This window comes from Cajanus cajan, chromosome 8, assembly GCF_000230855.2.
Source record: "Cajanus cajan strain Asha chromosome 8, NIPB_CcT2T_4, whole genome shotgun sequence".
NCBI lineage: Eukaryota > Viridiplantae > Streptophyta > Magnoliopsida > Fabales > Fabaceae > Cajanus > Cajanus cajan.
In genome coordinates, this window is record NC_138524.1 from 13,468,500 (window position 1) to 13,494,984 (window position 26,485).

Sequence of the window (26,485 nt, forward strand, 5' to 3'; positions counted from 1 at the left end):
ACTAATATATCTTAATAGTTAGTTTAATTATCCAGAGAATAAAATATTATTAATTAAAATTTATAACTAAAAACACAATATTTAGATTTAATATATTAATTATCATGTTATCTATATAATTAATACTAAACATTTTCGACGAATGAAATTTCTGACGAATTCAATTTTTGACGGAATAATTCGTTGGAAACCTTCTGTCGAAAATCATGAAATTTCCGACAAGTCGAAAATCATGAAATTTCCGACAAATTAATATTTGTCGAAAAATTCAGTCAGAAATTTTGACATTTCCGAAAAATATAAATCTGTCGAAAATATTCCGTTGGTAATATTAATTTTTCTACAGATTTTTTTTCCATCAGAAAATAAATTTTTCTGACAGATTCATATTCGTCGAAAAATATCTATCAGAAATTTGTTATTTTTCTTGTAGTGTTAATCAATGTGTATATTAAAATAAAATAAAAATACTTATTTTAATAGATAAATTTTCAAAAAATACTTTCACATCGAATAAAAACAAGTTGATATATATGTTGATATATATCTATTAATGTATGATTGGTTTAACATCTAAAGTCATTGAATGCGTTAAACTTGATTTTCTCATTCACTAATTTTTGTGCTACTATCTTCCTCAAAATGTCATTTGGGTAGTTTGCCAAGTTATGCTTATTTTCTGAAAAATATCCTCAACGTGTGCTCACCGTTCCTCTTGCCTAAGAAGTTCGTAAATTTGGTTTGGCAATATATATCCTCCCCAAGAATGAGGCTGCTTTAGAAGGGAAAAAGTTTTAACTGATCAATTCAAACCACTTAGAGGTGTTAGGTATGCTCGTCTCTTATCCTTCTACATCTTTGTTCGTGTATGGAGTAATTTAAGGTATATATATAACATTAAATTTTTATATTAACTTCTCTAAAATACGTTGTTTAATTAATGTGTAAATTAATTTTGATTTATGAATAATTTTAATTTATTTTTTTTATTATCTTTTGTAAAGTGTTTATACAGAAAAGCTTATCTAAGCACATATTTCTAATCTTTGGTATTTTCATGGTGATCTTACCTGCTGGTTCACACCAGAAACTTACATGTTAAAATTATATTATTAACTCAATGAGTTGGTTTGGTGGTTAGGTATCATAGACTCACAAGTTGTGAGGATGATCTTTATAATGAAAATTCTAATTTTGATTGTTGTGAGGACGATCTTTATAGTGAAAAATCTAAGTTTGATTTTTGTCTGTGCGAATGCTCATCAAATAACAACTTTTGTGAACAAGATTAATCTCCAACTGAATATATCTTCGACAAGAAAAAAAAAAAAAAAAAACTTGAATCCACCTCTTTTTTCGAGAGTTTCAAACAAAAGGTTTGATGCAGCTGAATACTAGTTCGAAACAGAAGGTGAATAATAAAGAGAAATTATAGAAATTAATTATCACTATTTTATTTCTTACACATTTTTTCAGACCAAAATTGCTGAGTGATCGATTATTTAGAATCAGTTCCTATTTTTTCATTTTCAGTTTTAGGCTCATCTTCTCTAATAAGCACCCAACGTAATGTAACACACAGTACGCAACAATGGGTTGTTTTACACAATCACATAAGGGGGTCCTTACACTAATTATATCATTCATTCAACCTCTTACTTATTATAAACCATAACTTTATAAAATAAACATTAATAATGTATATAGGCTAAAATATTAATTAATTTTTAATATGATATCATCTCTACATATAAATTAGTATAATTATATTAAACGAGATTATTTTCTTATATCTATGTCCATATATTTAATATATTTTACAACATTTATTTATTAAAAAATTAATTATATTTAATAGACATTCATTTTGTGTATTGCACAAATTAAAAGATTAAATTAAAATTGAAATTATGCAGATACAAAAATTTGTTTTTCATTTTTTTCATAATTTTTTTATAAAAGATATAAATTGAAAAATATCAAAAAATTTAAAAACTGATATATAGATTAAATCTGAATGTGAAATTAATCTTTAATTTTGGTGTGATTAACATATTAAAATTAAAAATGTAACTAAAAATATTTGTGAGAAATGAAAATAAAATGATAACTAAAACATATTAAAAGATAATTAACATGTTTCCTTAGCATAAACTAATGAAATTGTAACGATTTAATGAGTGAATGATTTAACTCTAATATATTTAAACTATAAGAATTTTTTAAAAATATTTTTAATATAAAGACCTAATTAGAAACTTGTACTCTCTCCATTTTTTTTCATAGACATTTTCACACTATTTTTTTTTTCAATTTTTATCGTCATTTTTTTAAAATTAATGATTTATTGTTTTTTTTTTTTACTTTTTATAATTAATTTATTTTTATTGAACAATATATTTACTTATTTTCAATGTATTTATTTATTCTCCAACAACCTAAAGAATATAAAAGGAAAGTAAATAATAAATGCTTTTAAAAACTGAAATATCAATATTTTTTTAATTATTGTGCATAAATCTTAAACATAAAAAAAATGGAAGGAGTATAAGTTATAAGAACTTACACATTAATTTAACTAAAATTATATCAATAATAGTATTGGTGACTTGTACAAACATTACCTTTTTTTAACAATACAACAACTACCTTTTAATGTATAATAATTAGATTAATAATGGTATAGTTGGTGACTTGTACAAATCACGTTTTTTTTTTACAACAATTACTTTTTAATGTATAATAATTAACTTAAAGAAACGTTTGTTTTAAGGTATTATATTGCATTTGTTTGTTATAAGGATTCATATTGCATTTTTTGGAATGCAATTCTCAATAATATTTTAATGGAATATTATTTTAAAGTACTAGTAGACAATAAGGTAGTTTGTGCTTTCATAAAAAAAATATTTTAAAAAAAAGTGTCTCCATGAAAAAAAGAAATGAGTAGTTATTTTTTTTTTTTAAATGTTGTTTTTTTATACATATTTTTTCTTATTTCATTCTTAAATGATATATTGGTGGAAAAAAAATATAATACAACATGGTTATAAACTTTTTTCAAAAGGTTGACATGAATCCTTATATTTATATATATATATATATATATATATATATATATATATATATATATATATATATATATATATAAATTAGTGGAATCGTGTCTCTATATATATTATTTGAATATAAAAAATGAACCTAATTTAATACACGTATTACAATATAGAACAAAGAAATATAATTATATAGTGTATAGACGTTATATAATAATGATTGAAATAATTATAGAAAATATAGTAGTCTCAAAATAACAAAAGAGAAATATAATAGTCTCAAAAATAACTGTGTCTTTATAAATTTATTTTAAAAAATAAAAATAACATAAGATATTAAAAAGATAATGATGATAATTTTATTTAGTGAGAGCAGGCAATCATCCAACTATGGTTGTTATTAGAGAAGATAATATGTAATTAGTTACTAAAAGAGATTTTTTTATTTAAAATGACAAATAGAGGTAAAAATAAAATATTTAAAATGAAAATAAATAAATAAGTTATAAGATTAATGAGTCTTAAGAAAAGTAGAAACATAAAAAATAATATCTCCTTTATATATATAGTATAGATTGTTATAGATGTTTAAAAAACATGTTATGATTATGTTCTAACATTTCTTGATGAATATTTTAAAAAATTTAAATAAAAATAGAGTAAAATATATTTTTAATTCATCTAAAATTTCTCAAGTTTGATTTTAGTCCCTCTAAATATGTTTATCCTAGACTTTTTAATTTTAAAACGCACTACTTTTGATCTTTAAAATAATTTAAATAGCACTTTATAATAATTTTTAAATACTTTTAATGTATTGTAAAAGTCAACAAACGTTAAATATAGTGATTTATGATTATAATATAATGTAAAATTAGTACATAACTTTTTAAACACGCATTTTGAAAATTCAAAGTGATATATTTTCAAAATTAAAGAACTAAAATAGGATAAATGGATTTTAATAAAAACTAAAAACAAATTTCAATAATTTTAAAAGAAACTAAAATATGTTTTATAAAAAAAATAGAAAATAAAGGCACAAGTATGTTAAGATGTATTTTCTAATATTCCTATCAAAATAATATTTTTTCAGCCCTCACTATGAGAATAAGAAATGCATGCATGAAACATGCTAACATTCCTAAAAATAAACCTTACTTAAGAATATTCTTTCAATACTCTAATCTATATCTTTAATTTTCACTTTTTAATAGATCATTATACTCTTCAAACATAAAAATAAAATAATATATATATATATATTATTTTTAAATAATTACATACAATCTTTTAATATTCTATCTATGTATAATTATTAAAGGCACGAAGTACTTTGACCCTTCTAGTAACCATAAAAGTATTATGTTCCTATGTTTATATTTATGAGAATCTACTTATTCTAATTAAAAACGCCGCCTAAGTTATATCATTATGGTTTGTTGACGGTGTAACTTTCTCCCGCAGCAGTGTATACTAATTAAAACACGTCTTTTAATTAAACAAAAATCATGTTGTATATAAAATTAATTCTATAACATAACAATGATACAAAATCAATTCCCCAAACCCACATATAAACTTGTTTTAATTCATGTTAAGCCGTCAAAAATCACGTTAAAATACAGACTAATGATATTTTCACATTATTTTATTATACAATATAATTATGTCTGCTAAAAAATATATATCTAAAATAAAAATAAAATTTATTAAAATTTATTTTATCATATAAAGTTATTAATTTTTATTTTAAATGAATTTAACATTAAATAACTATTTTAAAGATGCGATTAACTTGTACAGTAATGTTATACCCCATATATAATATAGTGCCTATATTATATCACAAACAAGGCAAATAACTAGGTTGGTGGTTTATAAGTGGTATTGTAAAAATGCAAGACATGAGTTTTATTTTTCCTCAATCATTTTCCAGATCACAAATTTCTTTGTCACGTCATGTGATATAGATCGATTGTTATAAGAGATCAAAAGTGAAATTTAAAAACCATATTAAATTAAAATAAGTTAAATTATAATTTTTATTTTTTATCTTATTTATTATATTCATGTTGATTATTTAATCGTTAAAATATTTATTTTAATTTTTTATCTTTTATATTTGGATTAATTTATTTTTTTAAATAATAATATTTTTAATTTTATAACAATTTTAAATTAATTTTGACTAATTCAAAACGTGAAATTTATAATAATAGATTAAATTATATAAAAAATATAACATTCAGTTGACATTTAAATCCATAAAAATTATAAACATGATGAAATTCATGTTAAAATATATCTCATAAGCAACTAGAAAATAGTACAAAATTATAATTTTTAAAATTTTAATTACTTTTTAGATTTATTTTTATGCAATTTTTACCATGTCTATAATACATTTTTATTTGAACTTGAGATGCATTCAACAATTATTATAAGCAATGAGAAGAATTTCAAGTCTTAAATTAATCAAAAAATAATCTAAAATCATGTCTCCAAATTAAAAACAATCATTATTCTAAAATGATCAAATTGATCTAAATTTAAAAGATAAAAATTAAAATAAATATTTCAAAATATAAAAGATCAAAATGAATCTAACAATCAAAATATCAAATATCAAAATGAATCTAACAAATAAAATAAAAGACCAAAAGTATGATTTAATCATTGAAATAATTTGAAATAACTTTGAATTAAATAATTTGTTTTACTAAAATATTTTAAAAATGAACACATTTAAACATGATTCATTTCACTTCAAAATTAATTTTGTAAACCTAAATTCTTTAAAAAAAACAATTTTAGAAAAACTCAAAAGTAAGCTTATTAATTAACTCTTTCTTCTGTATTATATTATATATTAAAGGGAGTGAGCCTTGGCTAGAAGAACATAGAGAAACAATGGATGAATCAAACGAGAATGTATCATCTCAAGAAGTTATTACACAAGACAACATTCGAAGATCAGCAAATTATAAACCCAACATTTGGAAATACGACTTTCTGCAGTCACTTGCCAGTAAATATGATGTGAGATATTCATACTCCTATCCATATTTTTTTTTTCATTTACTTATTCGATTTATTTCAATAGATGAAAATCATGGATAATAGCTATTACTTTTTAGGTAATTGTAATTCAAACATTCAGTTCTTTTTTAGCTAATGTATTTGTGAACTGTTTGACTAAATAATGAAAAAATATATAGAAAGAATAAAAGGAAAGAAATGTAAATAAAAATACCAAAAAAAAAAAAGAAGAAGAAGAAGAAGAAGAGAGAAATGCAATATGATCTAAATGTATTTTATGTTTTTATTTTTTAGATTATAACTCAAGTTTAAGAGATGATAAAAGAAAGAGAGAGAAGGTAAAAAATAATTTGATTGAATTAAATAATTAATATAAAAGAAATAAACACTACAAAAAATTTGTTATATAGTGACACACACCTTATAATGACACTATACATGTCACTAAAAATTACTTTTACTCACACAATAATTATAATATATGTTGATATATTATTAAAAAGTGTAGGTATAGACTATAGTGACACACAAAATATATTGTTAAATCTTATTCAAAATTAACACTAAAATTGTGTATAACTATATGTCATATAGATATATAACTACATATTTATAGTAATATTTTTTATATTTTTGTATTTTACTATATGTAACATTTCTTATAGTAAAATAAAATCATCTTGTACATTCTCACTTTACACGTGCACACTAAATCGGGGGTACTACTCACTCTATTTTTTGACCACAGTCGTCTCTGTTGTTAGCACAACCATTGGATCCTGAACTCAAAGTTAATAAGAACATTGGATATAGCAAATTCAAATATATAAAGTTGTAAAAGATAAAATATTAAAAATTTAGAATATTTATCTATAATAAATTAATAAAAATTAAGAGTGTGAATTCAAATACATCAAATTATGAACAAATATAAAAATTTAGATTTATAAATAATTTTTTAAATTAAGGAGATACACTTACAACTCTCATCGTATATAAGATAGGTTCGCCACCGATTGATCGATTTATCTTTGTATTTTGACACTACTTACTTGATAGGTTCTAAAATGTGGACCTTGTTGGGATTAAGGTACCTATAAAAGGTACTTTGAGACTCGAGTTAATTTTGATTTAGGTATAATAAAAATGTATCAACAATAACCTTTATCTCCATCACACGTCACTTTATTTATAGTGACATTTTTTTTTTGACTTTAGTTCACAGTTACCTAATAGGTTATAGGTTCTGAAAGATGGATTATCTCTTAATTAATCTATCAGTAAATGTATTAACCTTTCTTAATCTTAAGCTATTTATTTGGACATCAGATCCTCAATTACCGAATACTTCAAAACTTGAGTGTTAGCGTTGCGATAGCCGAGTTCCTTGATATCATGATAAGCCTTTTAACTATCTCCCGTTTAAGTTGTCAATGGAGTTTCAATTTACCGAACCATTAGGTAACCTATAGACCTATAAGGTATACACTTTTTATAAGTGGAAAAAAAAAAAAAAAAAACTCAATTGAGGTATCATTATATTTCAACATACTCTATAAAAAAATTGAATATCATTATATTTTGACATACTCTATAAAAAAAATCCTAATTATATAAGTTGAATATATGTCACAAGACTTTTTTTATAAAAAAAAATGTTTTCAAATCTTAATCTAATATACCTCTTAATTAATATAATATTGTTAATGGGATAATATTTTCAATCTCTTTTTTTTTTTGTAATTATAAAACAAAAAATTATTAGTAATATCTATTTTAGATTTCTTTCTTGTTTAATTATTGAAAATATACCTTGCTATGACATCGATGACTTTGTGGCATGATTAAATTTGTATTCAGGAGGAAGAATATGTTATGCAGTTAAAGAAGCAGGTGATTGATGTAAAGGATCTTTTTGGTCAAGAGGTGGGTGATCTGCGAAAATTAGAGTTGGTTGATTGGATCCAAAAACTAGGCCTGGCTAACCACTTTCAAAAGGAAATCAATGACCTTCTCGAATCTATGTTCGTCTATGTCAAAAGTGGCAACAATAATCCTAGTACAGCACAACACATACATGTATTTGCCCTATGCTTCAGACTTCTGAGACAACAAGGATACACTGTTGATCCCGGTAACAAATTGATATAAACATATAAAATGATATGAACTTCTAATTTAACAGTTGGACTTACAAAATTCACATTTAATATAAAGTTATTGATTGGTATAATATTTAATAAAAGTTATACTGGTATTATTATAACCCTTTTCTCTCTCTATATATATATATAGGAGATCCGTTTACTCTAGGAGTAAATTTTCATGGATTTACTCTGTTCAATAACTCATGTTCTACATCAAATTTCAACGATTCAACAGTTGAATTTAAAGTTTTTAATGCATAGATCAAATTTGTAAATTTAAAAAAAATGAAAATTATTTGATACTTCATTTCATTAATTCAAATTGACGGATAATCATAAAATTATTTTATACATTGATTTGAATTAATGAAACAAAGTATCAAATGATTTTCAAACTTTATAGAAATTTGTAAATTTGATCTATGTATTAAGAACTTTAAATTCAACGGTTGGATCGTTGAAATATGATGTAGAACATGAGTTATTGAATGGAGTAAATCTAGGTATACTTACTCTTAGAATAAAGGGATCCCTCCACATATATATATCATATAAGAATCTGTTTACCTTACGAGTAAATTTATCTAAACTTATTCTATTTAATAACTCATTTTCTACATTAAATTTTAACTATCCAGCCATTAAATTTAAATTTCTTCATATATAAATTAAGTCTGCAAATTTTTTAAAAAAATTAGAAATCATTTATATATGATTTTCAACTATCCAACCATTAATGAAATGATTTTCAAATTTTTTAAAAATTTGTACACTTGATTTATGCATTAAAAACTTTAAATTTAACGGTTGTATCGTTAACATTTGATGTAGAACATGAGTTATTGAATGAAGTAAGTTTAGATAGATTTACTTAGAGTAAATGGATCTCTCGTTTATATATATATATATATATATATATATATATATATATATATATATATTGATTTGAATTTAATCAAACAAATTATCAAATAGTTTTCAAATTTTTTAAAAATTTGTAAATTTGATCTATGCATTAAAAAAATTTAATTCAATGATTGAATTGTTGAAATTTGATATAGAATACGAACTATTGAATGGATTAACTCTAAGTAGATTTACTCTTGAAGTGGATCACTCCTCTCTCTCTATATATATATATGTGTGTTTGTGTGTGTGTGTATATATATACATGTATATATGAAGAGGGTTATAATAACACACGTGTAACTTTTACTAAGTATTACACCGCTCAATAACTTTATATTAAATGTGAATTTTGTAAATCAAACCGTTAAATTGAAAGTTCTTTACTCTTAGATCATATATACAAAATTTTATATTAATCCAAGATGATTTGATACTTCATTTTTATAAAACAAAATTGACGTAATATATTGATTTTAAAATATACTAAAATATGAACACTTTGATTACCTTCAAGTTTTTGTTCAATTTTAACAAAATTTGATATACACATATAAAGTGGGTTCAAACGACACCGGTGTAACTTTTACTAAGTGTTACACCGCTTAATAACTTTATATTAAATGTGAATTTTGAAAATCCAACCGTTAGATTGAAAGTTCATATCTCTTAGATCATACATGTCAAATTTTATATTAATCTAAGATGATTTGATACTTAATTCTCATAAAATAAAATTGACATAATATAGACATTTCAAAATATACTAAAATATGAACGCTTTGATTACCTTCAAGTTGTTGTTCAATTTTAACAAAATTTGACATATATGATCTAAGAGATATGAACTTTCAATCTAACGGTTGGATTTTTAAAATTTACATTCAATATAAAGTTATTGAGCGGTGTAACACTTAGTAAAAGTTATACCAGTATCGTTTGAACCCTCCTATATATATATATATATAAATTGCTAACATACTCTCACCTTAATTTAAGTTGGAGTACATTACCAACTTACACTAAAATTTTTGGACCGAAAATCCAATCAACTTTTTTTCTTTAATAAACTTATTTGAAGGATATTTTAGTAATTTATTATTTATTCATTTTTAAATAATAAAAAACTCATTTACCAACTCACTCTCTTTCTTCCTCCATCCATTTATCTATCTTCTCTCATTTTTTAGAATGATTGTTCTTCTTCCATTGATGTAGAGGTGAAAGAATGAGTTGACATGAGAGAGAAATGGGTGAATCAAAGAGGAGAGAGAGAATGAGTTGACACAAGAGAGAAATGAGTGAGTCATGGAGAGGAGAAAGAATGAGTTGACCGGAGAGAGAAATGAGTGAATGAAGAGGAGAGAGAATGAGCTAGCACAAGAGAGAAATGAGTGAGTCATGGAGAGGAGAGAGAGAAAGAGTGGGTAAGAGAGAGAAATGAATTATATTTTTTAAAAAGAAATAAGTGATAAATTATTATAGCATCCCTCAATTAAGTTTATTAAAATAAAAGAGTTGATTGATTTTTTGGTCCAAAACTTTTGGTATAGGTGTCTAATATACTTCAACTAAAATGAAGGTGGGAGTATGTTAACAATTCCCTATATATATGTATAAAGGAGGGATTTATTTACTTTAAGAGTAAGTCTTAGTAGACTTACTCCACTTAAAAAGTTGTGTTCTACATCAAATTTGAATAATCTAATTGTTGAATTAAAATTTTTTAATGCATAGATCAAGTCTACAAACTTTTAAAACATAGAAAACAATTTGATACTTTGTTTCATCAATTCAAATCAACAATAAAATATTTCTATAATTATCCGTCAATTTGAATTCATGAAATAAAGTATCTAATTGTTTTCAAATTTTTTAAAAATTTTCAAACTTAATCTATACATTAAAAACTTTTAATTTAACAGTTAAATTTTTAAAATTAAATGTAAAACATAAGTTATTGAGTAAAATAAGTTTAAATAGACTTACTTTTAGAGTAAGTAAATCCTTGTTCGTATATATTTATGTGTGTGCGTGTGTGTTGAATTTGGTCATTCAGAAAAATTATTAAATAATTCAAGAATATTATAATTATTACTAAGCTTTTACATTATATGTAACTCAACATTATTAATTCTATCTAATATATTTGAGAAAGCTTAATTTTCACATGACATGTAATTGAATATTATTTTTTTTCTTATAAATTGAAAATTTTGAATGCATATCACGTAGAAATTGGTCAAGACATTAAACACGTATTGGCTTTACATTATCAAATAATTTCTCGATCATTATCAGACATCTTTCATGTAGAGATTGATCAAGACACTAAACACGTGTTGACTTTACATTATCGAATAATTTATCGATCATTATCATACATCTTTTGAGATAACTAATACTACTAGAATTTCTCTTATTATATGCGACTTTTCCTGTGAATTTTTCATAAAAATTCGTAGGAAATGTTGTTCCTACAAATTTTTCTGCGAAATTTTATCTGCAGGTAATATTTTTGTGGATAATATATTTTTGCAAATTTTAAAATTCGCAGGAAATTTTTTTGAGAAATTTCTTGCAAAAAAAATTGCAGGAAAGTTTTCTGCAAAAAAAAAAATTGCAAGAAAATTCATAGGAAAATTTCCTGCGAATTTTTTCGCAAGAAATTCTGTAGGAATATCTTTTACGAAAAAAATTAAAGAAATTACTATAAATTCTATCAATAATTTTTCACTTTCAAATGCTCACAATAAATTCATCCAAAACATTTGTTTTCATGCCTCCAACATGTGATACAATCTTTTAAATTCTAAGATTGTAGATTATAAGTCTAACACTCAACCATACAAATCAACTTGTAAGGTAAGTGTTGCCCCAACTTATATACTCTTTAATTGTTTTTTTTAATCGATGTGGAACTTGAAGTTTTTTTTAAATATTAAACTTATAAATTTAAATATTTTTATTTTTTTCCTTTGGATTAAAATTTGCAGAAAAATCCGCAGGAAAAGTTATCTGCAAAATTTTTCTACCATTTAGTAAACATTACTTGCGAATTTATTTTTGCAAGAAAATCTGCAAGAAACAAAATAAAATTCTTACAATATTTTTTGCAAATTTTTACCATGGAAAAAAATTTCTATGATTATTAAAATTGTAGCAAAATTTGTAAGAAATATTTGTAAATTATTTTTCGCAAAAAATTTCTGCGAATATTTTTTTCAGGAAAATTCACAAAAAAATTCTACAAATATTTTTTTGCAAGAAAATGACATTTTTTTAGTAGTGTAACTTTTTGGTTAATCATTTTTGGAACTCAGATATACTAAGCAGCATTTTAGATGGAAATGGTGAAATGATAATGAGGAAAAGCTCATGTGCTAGCCAAGCTAAAGATGTTATGGAGCTTCTTGAGGCCACGCATTTGGGCTTAGAAGGAGAAAAAATCTTGGGTGAGGTCAAAAGTTGTGCAATAAATTTTCTCAAGAAGGTTTGCTCTCCTAGTTCCATCAACATCAACAAACTCTCTAATCCAAGTGTTGAAAGGATGGTCCATGCATTGGAGCTTCCATCCCATTGGAGGGTACCATGGTTTGAGGTTAAATGGCACGTCAAGCAATACGAAAAGGAGATACAAATTGACCCTATATTACTTGAATTGGCTAAACTAAATTTCAACATGATTCAGGCCAAACATCAAATGGAGATCAAGGAACTATCTAGGTATATATTTTGAACCACCAAAAAAATTATGGCGAAAAATTATAAGGTTACTAATTAAATATTAATTAGATTTTTAATTTATTTTGTCATTTAGGTGGTGGGAGAACCTTGGCATAAAAGAAAGCTTGAGCTTTGCAAGAAATAGATTGGTTGAAAGCTTCATGTGTGCAATAGGAGTTGCTTTTGAGACTAATTATAAATTAGTCAGGAAATGGCTCACTAAAGTGGTTATTTTTGTACTAGTGATCGATGATGTTTATGATATACATGCCTCATTTGAAGAGTTGAAGTTGTTCACAATGGCATTTGAGAGGTTTGTTTATTTCCAATTTAGAGCAAGATTCCTAATACATACATATATGTGCACACACATATATAAATAAATAGATAGATAGATAGGTAAAGAGAGACGGAGAGAGAGGAAGGGAGGGAGAGAGAGTAAGGGATGGAGGGATGAGGGATCCACTTAATTTAAAAGTAATTCTTGATAGACTTACTCCATCCAATAATTCATATTCTTATTGCATGCGAAAAGTGCTTAAGATAAGCATACCTTATCCTAGTACTAACAATGGACAAAGTCCAGATATCAAACCTAAAAAGTTAAGTTTAAGTAATTACCAACTTAATCGTGACTTTTAGTAGGTTGAATAAACTGAGATTAATTCAGAGAGAGTATTAATTTATAAATTACAAACAAGACTAGAAAGTTGTTATTAAAATATAGAGATTAAAGTCCTAGAGTTGTGACTTATTATTCCTAATCTCCCGAAGATAAAATTCATGAATTAACGAGTAATATCATCAATTATACTTATGAAATTGTTAAGAATCCTATGGTTTCAAGAAGTTAATAGTCTTTATCTTAAGAAAAATTCAAATTGATCGATAAAGTTTTATTCTAAAAATAAAGCTTATGTGCGTAGAAGCATATTAAATAATTAACTCAATTGAAAATTATGAAAATAATTTGATCATGCCAATTTTGCAATAATTCAACTATTTTAAGATTTCGTTAACTAAAAGAGATTGATCATACAATTTTCAATTAACTAAAATAAGAATTGGAAACATTAAAATAAAGAACAATTATATCACAACCCTAGAATGAAAGAACTAGTAACACATGTTGCTAAAACCCATTAAACAAAGGAAAAGAATTGACTATAATTAGAAGAATCCTTCTCTGAGAGTTTGACCTCTAGCCTCTTATTGAACCTCAATAATGAATACAAGAGAGAAAAGAAAATATAGTTAAAACTAGAGAAAAATTAGAAATTAGATGCTTCACAATGTGTCTGGACATCCTTTCAATGGACAAGGTGTGCTTATTTAGCTAAGCACAACATGATTGTGCTTCACAACATAAGAAGGAGACATGAGTGTGCTTCAAGAGTAGAAGGACATGTTTGTTTGCATTTTGAAGGAAGCAAGGTCATGCATATTAATAAATACAACCATGCTTATCATGGTCGTGCATTTGGGTGTGCTTCAATTGAAGCACAGTTGTGCACAATTGTACATACCTTCATACTTCAATTTTGCTCCATTTTGTCCTTTAATTGAGCAAATTTCATTCTTTTTGTAATTTTTTTTTGTTTGTTGCGCGTTTAATAAAAAAAGTGAAGTATTGCGAAAATATTATCAATAAAATAAGGCAAAACATCAATGAATATCATATCAAAATGTAACATTTTGATGGTTTAATAGTTTTACATCAAATTTCAAATATTCAACCGATAAATTAAAAGTTTTTAATGCATATATTAAGTTTATTTTTTTTTTAAATTAAAAAATTATATGATAATTCATTATTTAGATTAAAATCAATGTATAAAATATTTTTTTATGATTATTTATCAATTTGAATTAATGAAAGTAAGTATCAAATAGTTTTCAAGTTTTTTTTACAAATTTGTAAATTGGATTTATTATGTATATTGAATTATGTGATATTATACTCAAGATTATGGATATATGAATATGTTTGGATACAAGTTAAAAGTGCTTTTGAGAACATCTTTACTAAAAATAAAGAGTATTTTCAAATAAGAGAAACTTTCAAAAGTACTTTTAGACCTATATCCAAACAAGTATTATATCAAATTTCACATGATTTAAATTTTTCTAGATAAGTTATTTAAAAATAGATATTTATACATATTTTAAATATTATATTATACATTGAAGAAAAAAAAATTATGTGATGAATTACTAAATAATTTTTAAACTTACATTTAATGTCGACCATTATATTTGATAGTATTATACTTATGATCATATATATCAAATTTTAAATGATTAAAATTCTTGTAGATATATATTTAATAATAGATACTTACATGTATTTTAAATATCATTTTATACGTAAAAATAAAGGAGATATAATTTAGACTTTTGTATGTGATTAGCATTATTATGGTCTTGCTTATATATATGTTCCGTACCAATTATTTTGAAGAGTTTCAATGTTTCAATGTGTCATTATACACAGATGGGACGACAATGATCTTGAAGAACTTCCTGAGTTCATGAGAATTTGCATCCAAGCACTTAAAGACGTCACAAATGAAATCGCTTACGAAATTGGTGGAGAAAATAACTTTCACTTGGTGTTGCCTTACCTAAAGAAAGTGGTACTTTTACTAATTATTATAACCCTGTTCTCTTTGTCTTTTCAAACTAAAATCAATGTAAAAATCATTTTAAAAAAAGGAATAAAATGAACCGATGGTTAACTTGGTTAACTAAAACTTCTCGTTTTAATTTTCCAGTGGATCAACTTTTGCAAAGCATTACACGTGGAAGCAAAGTGGTCCAATGAGGGATATATTCCATCGTTGCAAGAATATCTAAGCAATGCTTGGATTTCATCTTCGGGGCCAATAATTCTACTCCATTCATATTTTGCTACAATCAATCAAGTAAGGGGTGCAATGATAGACGATTTTCTACACACTAATGAAGATTTGATCTACAATGTATCTCTAGTAATTCGACTGTGCAATGATTTGGGGACCACAATGGTAATTTTTTTTGTCTCATATATGCATTTAATTTTGTTGTAAGTTATTTCCTTTGCATATAGAATATTGAGTGTTAATGTAGAATCAAATATGAAACAGGCTGAAAGAGAGAGAGGTGATAATGCTTCATCGATCGTGTGCTACATGCATGAGAGAGATGTTTCAGAGGAAAAAGCAAGAAAGCATATACAAGACATCATAAACAAAGCATGGACAAAGATAAATGGACATTGCTTCACTCGAGTGGAGCCATTTCTTACTCAAGCTATGAATGCAGCACGTGTGGCCCATGCCCTTTATCAAAATGGTGATGGGTTTGGTATCCAAGACCGAGATATCAAAACACATATTTTATCACTAGTTGTTGAATCCCTTTAGAACTTTATCACAATATACAATACTTTCCCTTTCGTTCTTGTGACAATAATGTAAACTAAATGCATACAATATTTGTTTCTTATACAAGTAAATAGACATTACATATTTATTGTAAGATTTTAATTTATACATTTTATCTTCCATATCACATTGTGAATAAACTGATACAAAATTCATTCAGCTTAACCATAGATCTCAAGTATGATTACTTTCAGTGGAGCATATTTGTAATATATATATATATATATAATATCACTATAAACATGTGACATTTATCATACAATTTATTTACTAATAATGTATAGTTTAGTCTAACAAATGATTTATGAACTACCATTTATCTATACAAGTAAAATTAATTGTATAATAATATTAAATATTATATATGATCAACTTTTTGTTATTAATATGAAAATTTTCAACAACAATAACATTTATATACAAATCCTCGTGCATTTAATCCAATCTCCACTGTTAAGCATATATGATCAGCATAAATATGATTAATTGTATTCATTAATATATTTTAGGTTTTTAATTAAGGGATCAACTTATTCTAAAATTAACTTTGGGTAGAATTATTTCACTTTATAACTCATAATCTCACCATTAAAATTTAAAGATTTAACTGTCAAATTAAAAGTTTTTATAGTATTGATGAACTCTACAATTTTTTACAAATTAGAAAATTATTTAAAATTTGTTCCATTAAATCAAATGGATGTATATTAATACAAACATATTATATGCTAATTTGAATTTATATGACAAAATATCATATATTTTTAATTTTTTATTAAAAATAATAAATTTGATCTATTTATTTAAAAAAATTAATTTAATAATTAAAATGTTGAAATTTATTGTAAATTATGAGTTATAAGTGAAGTAATTATAACTAGAGTTACTCTTAAAATAAGTAAATCTCTCCTCTTTAATTAAATGTAATACATGTTTATCAAATGTATGATTCATATGTAAAATATTAAAATTACATTATAAGTGATTAAGTAAATTATAGTATTTTAAACAATCAATATTAAAAGTAGATTAGTGATTTGAAAAGTGAGAGTAATATTAAAAGCAATAAAAATAATTGTACATAGTATATTAAAAATTATTCTTCATTAACAAACCAATTAAGAACATTATTCTTCTTTAATTTTTAATTTTAATTACATAAACACTACCTTTGCTTTCTATTTATAAATAATTGTATAAAATAATAAAAATTATTTTTAATCATTTTCATTATTCTTCTCGGGAATTTCAGTTTGTCTGTTGGATTTCTGTCACCCCAAACATATCTCCCATCCTCCAAGCTGATGTTATGAGTATTCAATTTCTGTGTTTAGTTTGTTTTTTCGTCGTTGTCTTTCCTCGTGTACCCAAAATATGAAATACTTACCACACTTTAAAGACTTCGGTGGGAGCCCTTGTCTTGAAACATTTTAGCCTTACCAGAGTTGTAAGGTTGAGCTTTGTTATATGGTTATGGTTTGCATAGAGAATCTCATATGGTCAAGAATCAAGATTTTGTACATTTGCCCATCCTCCAACTATACACAAAAGATTGTAATTGGAGTTGCCATCATATTATGACCTCACAACTTCTTGTACCAGAGGCCAAATTAATATTTGCCACTGACACCAACTATAAAATTGGGCCTGACAAGTGGTTAAGTTATTTATTTGTTGTACCTAACTGTACAAAGGAAAATGAGCAAGGCTACATTTGTCTACAAAGGAATCATGTTTAATCATGTGATGGCTGTTTCAAATACCTTTATATTGTGTATTGATGCATTGATGGCATCCTAGTAAGTAAAGGATAGATGTTTGGCTTATTTCCTCCATGTTGCTATTTATGGCTTTTGTCGTCTTTGTTGTAGCATACTTGCTGATATAATGGTACATGTTGAATTGGCTGTCTTTGGAGATAAATAAATACAGAAACATGTTATATAATATGAATTATGAGTGGAAATGAAAACAAAGTGTAAGCTGAAAGAAAGGTATATGATTGATTATGATTTATGAAGATATTTCTGTCACAGAATGAGCATAAGCCCACGTTCAAACTAAAAATGAGTACTTGATGATTCATCTTTTTCATAATCTTCAATGCACCATTGCAACCTACAAGATCCAACTCAATTAGTAGATTATTAAGCTCTTTAAGCATATTATGAAGAATTTGATTCCTATTCATTGAAAGATAAAACTCATTTCAATTACTTCTAACAATTAACTTCTTACTATCAGTTAGGGATATCTTTGGTGCAAACTAAATGAATACACCATTGTGTTCTCTAGATAGCTCTTCCAGTTCCTCATTGAGTTTTACCATCAAATATGGAATCTATCCAAAGCAGAATATCCACTGCAATCTCTACATTATTTGTGTAAATAAAATATCATTTGTATGAAATAATACTGCTCAAAATATAAAGAGAAATTACAGAATAATAATTTTCTTTTAAATAAGGTATAAGATTTTGAATTTTATATATGCCATAAAATTTTAAAATTTGGTGTCCCAGTAGAGCGTCCTTTGGCCTGAGAACTTTGATTCATGTTTCATACTTCTTCATACAGATATTCACCTCAGACCCATGAACAGTAAATGGAAACGAGGGAAATCTAGAAGTTTAAGCAGAGTTTATTGATAAAATTAGAACAAATACCTAATCAAAGTTCTGAATACAATATAGATTCCCATCTCAACAACAAATAATTTACGAATCACAGTTGGTGCTCTGATTCATATTGAAATTCACTTGACCTAAAAAATGGAAATGAGAACTGTCTTCAAAACTAACAGAGAACTGACTGATAGCATTAGAATAAGATTGCTAGCTCATAGTTCTGAACGCTACATAAATTCACATCTCAACAATCAGTAATTTAAGCTGAAGGATACCAGACTTTGAAATAGACATCCAAGTCAACAAGACAATGCTTCCCATTCAAGGGTTTCACCAGCAAACATGGGAACGATGTCTCCAAATGGAAACGATAGAAAATCAGGTACTTTCCAAGGAGCTTTCCTCAGTTTAATCTGTAACTTGTTTCTGGGGAGGCCATAGAAGTCAGGTCCATTAAAGCTTGTAAAAGCCTCCAGCTTATCAAGTGCACCAGCCTAAAATTGCAACAATTTCAAAAAACAAATTAAGATTAAACTCCAGACACTTTTAGAAGGATGCGTGCAAAATATGATATATGATAATTGTTAAATATGCATACAATTTTTATTAAATTTAGACAATTATTAAATATATCTTATGTTTCAAAACTTTGTTTTTGGCCACAAAAATACTTGGTCAAGAGTTAACTTTATTTTAGGATATAATTGTTTAATATTAGATATTTTTAATATTTTTTCTTTGTTGAGATTGACACACTCTGAGCGGGACGAATTCACTTAAAACATCCAATAGATCTTTTTGAGCGAGCTAAGTTAGAGACTACACCTGGGAGATTAAGCTAGCTTGCTTAAGCGAGTAGAGTGTGCTCACTCTGAGCAAGTGAAATTCACTTAGTGACCAGGACCTAGCTTAAAGCAAGTCATGTCAGAGAGAATCCCCTAGAGATGGTGCTAGCTCACTTAAAGAGATCATGTTGCTCACTTTGAGCGAGTGAAATAGCAACCACGAGTGCTTCGAGCAAATCATGTCAAAGACCCCTCTAGAAGGATCGAACAAGCTCGCTTAAGTGAGTTACATGAACACTCTAAGCAAGCGTACACAATAAAAAAACCCATTCAAAATGTTATAAATTAGGATTTTTAGGAGGTCTTTGTATTGTACTTTCTAATTGAATGATTAACCCCCTTCTGAAACCTACCCAAATGCACGTTAGCTAAATGAAGACATAAATACCAAGATTGGCATATTATATTACAAATAGTACAATGTAAGTGTTACCTCTTCAAAAACTTTGGCATATAGTGGCAGAGCAACCGGGGAGTTGTATATGCCAGCACATCCACAGGCACATTCCTTTTTAAGCCTATCATGTGGAGCACTATCAGTTCCAAGGAAAAATCGTTTACTTCCACTAGTGACAGCCGAAACAATAGCCTGTCCTAAATAAGAAACAAACAAAAGGAGTTCAAGGTAAGATGACCAAGACATTTACAGTTGGTAACAATTGTCAACATGATGATCCTTGTCCCTAGTGACATTTCCTCAACTTAGGAATTAATACAGTATATAGTCTGAAACCCTTAATGGTACTTTGTACTAGCACATTCTGCAGCTAAATTAAAATTTATAAAAGTATAAAGCTGTTTCTTCAAAGACAATTTAGTGCACTGCAAAACATAATTATCTTTTCCCATGCAAATCAAATTGTCAAAGATACATTTTAATCTCTGTAAATATTGAAATATGTAAAGCTAGAAATAAGGGATCTTCTTTGACTTTCTTTCTTTGTATCCTTAAATTAATTGTATTCTTCATTACTTGATTATAAATAAAGCCTAATGTGTGGGGGTAAGACACGAACTTTTTGTAAACCATATACAAATCAATCAAGAATCTAAGTAATTTACTGAAGACAGTGTAACACCAAAGAAAATTATATGAATAAACAAAAGTTACATACTATGGATCTCTCTTTTGAGCACTGGAAGACAGTAATTGTGAGGCTGTAAGCCACCTTGGAATAAAGCATTACGATTCAGAAGAAGATGCTGTGGCGTAACAGTTGCTGCTACGTAACCTTACAAATAAAGCAAATCATGAGAATAATTTTAAAACTAAATAGTACAAATACAATGATAAATTAGCTTTTCCATGTAATTTATTACATTACCTTCTTTGCAAGACTCTACAAATTTAACAGCATCTGCAGTAGTAATATGCTCCATCACAACCTTCAGCTGTGGAAGCCTTTGAACTAAAGGCTCTAAAATTGTTTCAATAAAGACCTTTTCCCGATCAAAAATATCAACGGTTGAATTTGTAACCTCTCCATGAACCTGACATGTATAGTAATTCACAGATAAGAAAGTATAATGCAAACTTCTAAGTTTTACATATTAAACAAAGGATAGACATAAAGAAGGAAACATGCCACTAGGCAGCACTTGACTGCCACAAGCACCAGTCAGCTCATAATTAAGTGTTGAAGTGTTAGTAGATGTTTTCATAGTGAACATGCTCCAAAATTGTTGTCCAACATTGTACGAGCATTTTATTAAATGGCATAAAATAATTCATGAAAATGTGACTATCAGAACTGATTTGAATTAAGAAGGCAAGCATGGCAGCAAATACATTCTTATGCATCAGTATAAGAACATTAAACTTAGACACACACATGCGGGCACAAAATTTTGGGTGGGGAGAGAAAACATAAAGAAATAAACAAAACTAAAACCACAAATAGAAATAAAAACAAATAAGTTACCAGTAATGGTAAATTTTGCTCAGCCATCTCCTCAAGAACAGGAAGACAATTTCCGAAAAGATCTGTAACACCATCTTGGGAGTTTGTTGTAGCACCGGCAGGATACAACTTCACACCATAAACAAGTCCACTTTTTTCTGTCAATGCAAGTAGCATAATCAAGTAGTGTACTATGATTAATAGAGGGGGTGGGGGGAAATAAGCCAGATGAGCACGGAGGGTGTAACTGTAATCTGACCAAATGACAAATGAACATTGACTGTCATGGCCTCATGTGCCATGGGAAAGACATTTCTTAAAGGCTGATGATTAAAAGGTAAAATAAGATAACAGAAACTTCATTTTAACCAGATTCAGAACAAAACTTGCATCTATAAAAATAGACAGAAATTAAACTTACTGGTACAGTTAAAAATTTAATAACTTTTCTCTCTTCATATTTCATAGGTACTATTTTTAAAATTTGTGCACCCCATTGATTAGACTCACTTGCAAGTTTAATCTCATCAGGAGTAGTCATGTCTGTGAGGTAAAGTGTCATGAGAGGAGTGAAGTTGCTATCTTTAGGTATTGCTTTCAAAATGGACTCTCGATAAGTGATAGCAGCAGCCGTGGAAGTGATGGGTGGTTTCAAATTTGGCATCACTATAGCCCTTCCAAAATGCTTTGCACTGTGAGATCAATAATTATGAATCAGAACTCTCCTGAATTTAAGTAGGAATGCAATAAACAAAATGGACGCCAAACTATACAAAGATGCAATGTGCAAGCCTTTCTCACATTGGCCTCACAAAAGATTAGGAAATAGTAGAGTATCAACAATAACAATAATCTTATCCCACTATGTGAAGTCAGCTACATGGATCACAATGCCATTAGGTTCAGTTATAAACCAAATTTTTAAGGATATTATTCACCATGCAATCCCTCCTAATAATTTCCTACAATTTCTTTATTGGTCTCCCTCCACCCCTCTTCATGGGGCTAAAAGTTATGCAATCTACTCTCTCCTCACCAATGCCTCTAGTGGCCTTTGCATGTGTCCAAACTGCCCACGGCCCACCCGACAACACAACACCTGCAACATGTAAGACGGTTGAGATCGCATTTATAGCAGACTCCACAACATGAATGTGTCGTGATTCCATTTCTGCTGGAATCTGCAATGTGACAGCATTATAGCTTCATGATAGCCACCATTTGATAACATTGCTTGTATCTTGTGTGTGAAAGCAATAATTTTGCTATCATTTTGTAATATTGATCCTAGATATAAACTTAGAAACTTGTGATATGACATCTCTAATTTTTCTTCTTATTTCTTACTAAAATTGCAATGCATAACTCCTAAAATAGAAGAGAATCACTGAGTTTTTTTTTTTATTGCAAGTAAAATGACCTCTGAGGGAGGACAGCTTCAAGAAGGGAACCATCACGGAGGTGAAGATGCCAATCATCAGGCTGTGTAATAGTGAGCTCCATCCTTATGCTGATCAACCTTTTTTATTAGAACCTTAAGACCTATAACAGAAGGTTAACAAAACAAAATAAGCACCAGAATCAGTGAGAGAGAGCAAGAGGTGACAAATGATCTCACCCTCCAGATAAGGGGAGTCATGATATACTATATTATAGTCCAACCCAATATATTTCAAAACCTTCAGGTTGGCTTTCTCAATTTCCTTAAATTATTTTGGACAAAACAAACTAAACCAGACAACCTCAAATAAATCCAGATTAATTCAGTTCGGGTTATCAAATTCTCTACAACATTTAAAATAAAGAATGAGACCCAAAAGAAACTCAAACAACATTCATAACATGGAAAATTAAGGGTAACAACAGCAAATAGTCAAATAAATCCTGTATGGTTGTAAAAAAACAGCCAAATACATGGTGCAAAGCTGTAATAATAAAGTGCTCATCAAATCCATTACTTAAAAATTGATAATCTCTCTTATTGGTTCAATAACCCACGAGATTGTTTGAACATATGATAAATGGAAAGAGTTTTGAGAGGACTTGGCAACGAAGGAAATACAAAGGAAGGATGTGAGAATACATTTTGGCGGGATTTTTGTGGTGGGGTTGCGAAACTGTGAAAAAGTGAAGGGGGCATCATGCTGAGAAGGAGGGATACAGCCATTTGGTATTGCGGGACTTTTGAATTGGTTTTGGGCAAATTCGCAAATTGCTTATACATGTTGTAGGACTCGCATTAAATAGAGGAGGGGCAAGCTACAGTAAACAAACCTGCAGATGATTAATGACTATGGATGCATTATTTTCTTTTGAACGTGCCATATTTATCAATTTTAATGCTTTTTGGTGAATAAGATTTGTTCAATGTGTATTGTCTCTTGGATACATCATGTGTTCAAGCTAAATGATATTAATGAAATTTGTTTTTTGTCTTTCAAAAAAAAAAATACCAAGAAAATAACCAACATAAGTAATTTCAAAACTCAAATTCTTCCTAAAATAAACTGTAGATACAATAAGGCAACAGATACAATGCAGCACACTTATATAACAAACAAGTATATGGTGCTCAGAGAAGATCACACACACAAACTATGATTCTTTATCATGAAATTTTCCATCAGCTTAACTGACTCAACTTGGGGTCAGTGTTTGGTAATGGTATATATGTCCATGATGACCAATATTTTAGACAGTACTGGGTGATTTAAAATTAGAACCAAATAAGGCACATAAGATAATCTGGCTAACTTCTGAAATCTAATTATAAGGTTCATATGTTGGTGTCTTTAAATTTAAGTATGTAAACTTTATGATGTAGTTGGGTGGCAATTGACAACTTGATCATTTGATGTATTGGTTTATTGCTGAAGTAGTTAATTTCAGGAAACAAATTTAGCTGTAATGTATAGTAACTATTGGATTTTCCCTCTGATATGCTGTATCTGTCATACATACAATTTTCAGCATTTGATAATGGTCTAAAACTTCCATTTTCTTGCTTATAGTGGGAGGTAAGTTCCCCGAAAGTGCACTAAAAGAGGAGCAGGTTCAGACATACCAGGAAGATGAAAGGCAACGCATGCATAGGACTCTGGATGAATATCTCCGTATCTGTCTACAGATAGGGGTAACTATTGCAATTCTATATGAATATGTATTTAGAAATTTATTTAATTTTGCACTAATAACTTTCTGATACATGTGCAGTGCGGGCAGAGAAACTGCAAATTGAAATGGATAGCATTGAAAAAGGAATTTTAGAACTTGGCTCCCAGCATGGCATCCGAAAGCTTGTTATGGGGGCAGCATCTGATAAGTTCTATAATAGGTAAGAAGCCAAAAGTTCTATAATAGGTAAGAAGCCAAATACCCCCGGGTCCCAAACCACATTATTGTTTACAGAAAATTTGATGATGAAATTGTAAAAAGTATTGAAGATGGTATATTAGTATTTCGTGAGGAATAAGATAAATAAATTGCTATATATCCGTGGATGACCACAGTGGCGAAACTTCTGAGCAAAGCATGATATAGCTTTTCTGTTTTCGATTACTAGTTCAGTGACTTTCTAAGCTCTGGAGCTGAATCTATATCTCTCCACTATGATTCTATTGTTTGCAAGGGTTGCATGCATGGAGCAATCATATGACTCACATATTCCTTTCCAATCCATATCCACATCCTCGCACAGAGAATATCACACTCTACAAATGTTACGCTGTCTGGGAATCATTTTAGATTTGCAATGAAAAAACCAAAAATGTGTTCTCAATTAGGTTTGCAAATTCAAAACGAAGAATAAAAAATCCACTTATTCTAAGAATATTTTCAGGCAAAACGCTCTCGTGATTTCAAACAAAAACATAGACTGAGAATATAAGGAAGAAAAAAAAAACGCGAGATTCACACGACAGAGAAATTGCGGAACAGAGAACGCGTGCGCTTAATCTGATAGAGTTTGGAGAGTGAGAATCAGTGAAGGTGAGTTACTCGTAAAGTGATGCGATCGTTGACACGAGAAGGAAGACTTCACTTCACTTCCGATGCAGGTTTTCTGAATATTTTGTCGTAACCTTCTTTGAATTTTCGGATTTTTTCTTGTTCAGTCGCGAGCACACGGAACCCAGCCACCAGCCACCGCCGGCTTCGTCACCACTCACCGCTCTCAGACTCGCTCACACCAAGTGATGGTCACTTGCTGTGCTAATCCTACGGTCCAAACGCAAGAGATCCTGTTCCCCACTAGATCCTGGTTTTGGGCTTTAGAAAGAATAAAAAAAAAGCCCAACCCGTTAAAACATATATTATCTATAACTCGTGCAGTCGTGTTGTGCGTGGCGTATTAATTAATGATTATATTCTTTAGGGAGAGATTAGAGTTACTTTGCTGAATAATTCAGAATATACATTGAATTTCAAAGTATATATTGAATTTCAACTATTAAATTAAATTAATCAAATTTATAAAATTTTACATTACATCAATTTAATTTAATGGTTATTTAATAAGATGAGGATTGAATTTAAATCTTCATCTTTCTATTTTTACTCCTTCTCTCAATGAGGAGGCTTATTTAAGTAATTTTATATTATATATTAATTTGAATATATGTATATATATATATATAGGAATTGACTCAAGTGAAAATACTTGTTAAAATGAGAATATGATAATAACTGATAATGATCCTTAAATTAAAATAAATGGCTTAAATTAAAAGATGTTATTATGTACTGTTATCATCCTAATTTTTTTTGTTATTGTTGTCCTTGTCCTTGTTATTGGAACTCTCACAATCACCAC

General features: G+C 27.7%; 2 protein-coding genes across 3 annotated transcripts; one reads left to right on the plus strand and one right to left on the minus strand.

Moving 5' to 3' along the window:
* Positions 1–547: 547 nt before the first annotated feature.
* On the plus strand, positions 548–16,382 carry LOC109816863 (alpha-farnesene synthase). 2 transcript variants are annotated; one of them, XM_020382014.3, is made up of 8 exons: positions 551–829; positions 5,935–6,098; positions 7,959–8,232; positions 12,475–12,877; positions 12,972–13,190; positions 15,372–15,513; positions 15,652–15,903; positions 16,003–16,382. In XM_020382014.3, the coding sequence occupies exons 2-8, from the start codon at positions 5,970–5,972 to the stop codon at positions 16,279–16,281; spliced, it is 1,698 nt and encodes a 565-aa protein (XP_020237603.1). In that variant the 5' UTR covers positions 551–829; positions 5,935–5,969; the 3' UTR covers positions 16,282–16,382. The 2 variants fall into 2 exon arrangements, with proteins under 2 accessions (XP_082918144.1, XP_020237603.1); XM_083062018.1 differs by lacking the exon at positions 5,935–6,098 and having other exon boundaries at positions 548–829.
* Positions 16,383–18,925: 2,543 nt separating this feature from the next.
* Positions 18,926–25,930, minus strand: PYR4 (pyrimidin 4). The gene is made up of 8 exons (XM_020381997.3): positions 25,672–25,930; positions 23,096–23,217; positions 22,186–22,367; positions 21,697–21,833; positions 21,100–21,265; positions 20,890–21,006; positions 20,208–20,368; positions 18,926–19,423 (listed from the first exon to the last, which is right to left on the minus strand). The coding sequence occupies exons 2-8, from the start codon at positions 23,176–23,178 to the stop codon at positions 19,229–19,231; spliced, it is 1,041 nt and encodes a 346-aa protein (XP_020237586.1). The 5' UTR covers positions 23,179–23,217; positions 25,672–25,930; the 3' UTR covers positions 18,926–19,228.
* Between the last annotated feature and the right edge of the window lie 555 nt (positions 25,931–26,485).

Coding starts and splice junctions, on each gene's coding strand:
- LOC109816863 (XM_020382014.3), top strand. CDS start 5,970: ATGGATGAATCAAACGAGAATGTATCATCTCAAGAAGTTATTACACAA. Junction 12,878..12,971: donor GAGATCAAGGAACTATCTAG/GTATATATTTTG, acceptor TTTGTCATTTAG/GTGGTGGGAGAACCTTGGCA. Junction 13,191..15,371: donor TTCACAATGGCATTTGAGAG/GTTTGTTTATTT, acceptor CATTATACACAG/ATGGGACGACAATGATCTTG.
- PYR4 (XM_020381997.3), bottom strand. CDS start 23,178: ATGGAGCTCACTATTACACAGCCTGATGATTGGCATCTTCACCTCCGT. Junction 21,834..22,185: donor TGATGAGATTAAACTTGCAA/GTGAGTCTAATC, acceptor TTGCATTGACAG/AAAAAAGTGGACTTGTTTAT. Junction 19,424..20,207: donor ATGCCAAAGTTTTTGAAGAG/GTAACACTTACA, acceptor TTGCAATTTTAG/GCTGGTGCACTTGATAAGCT.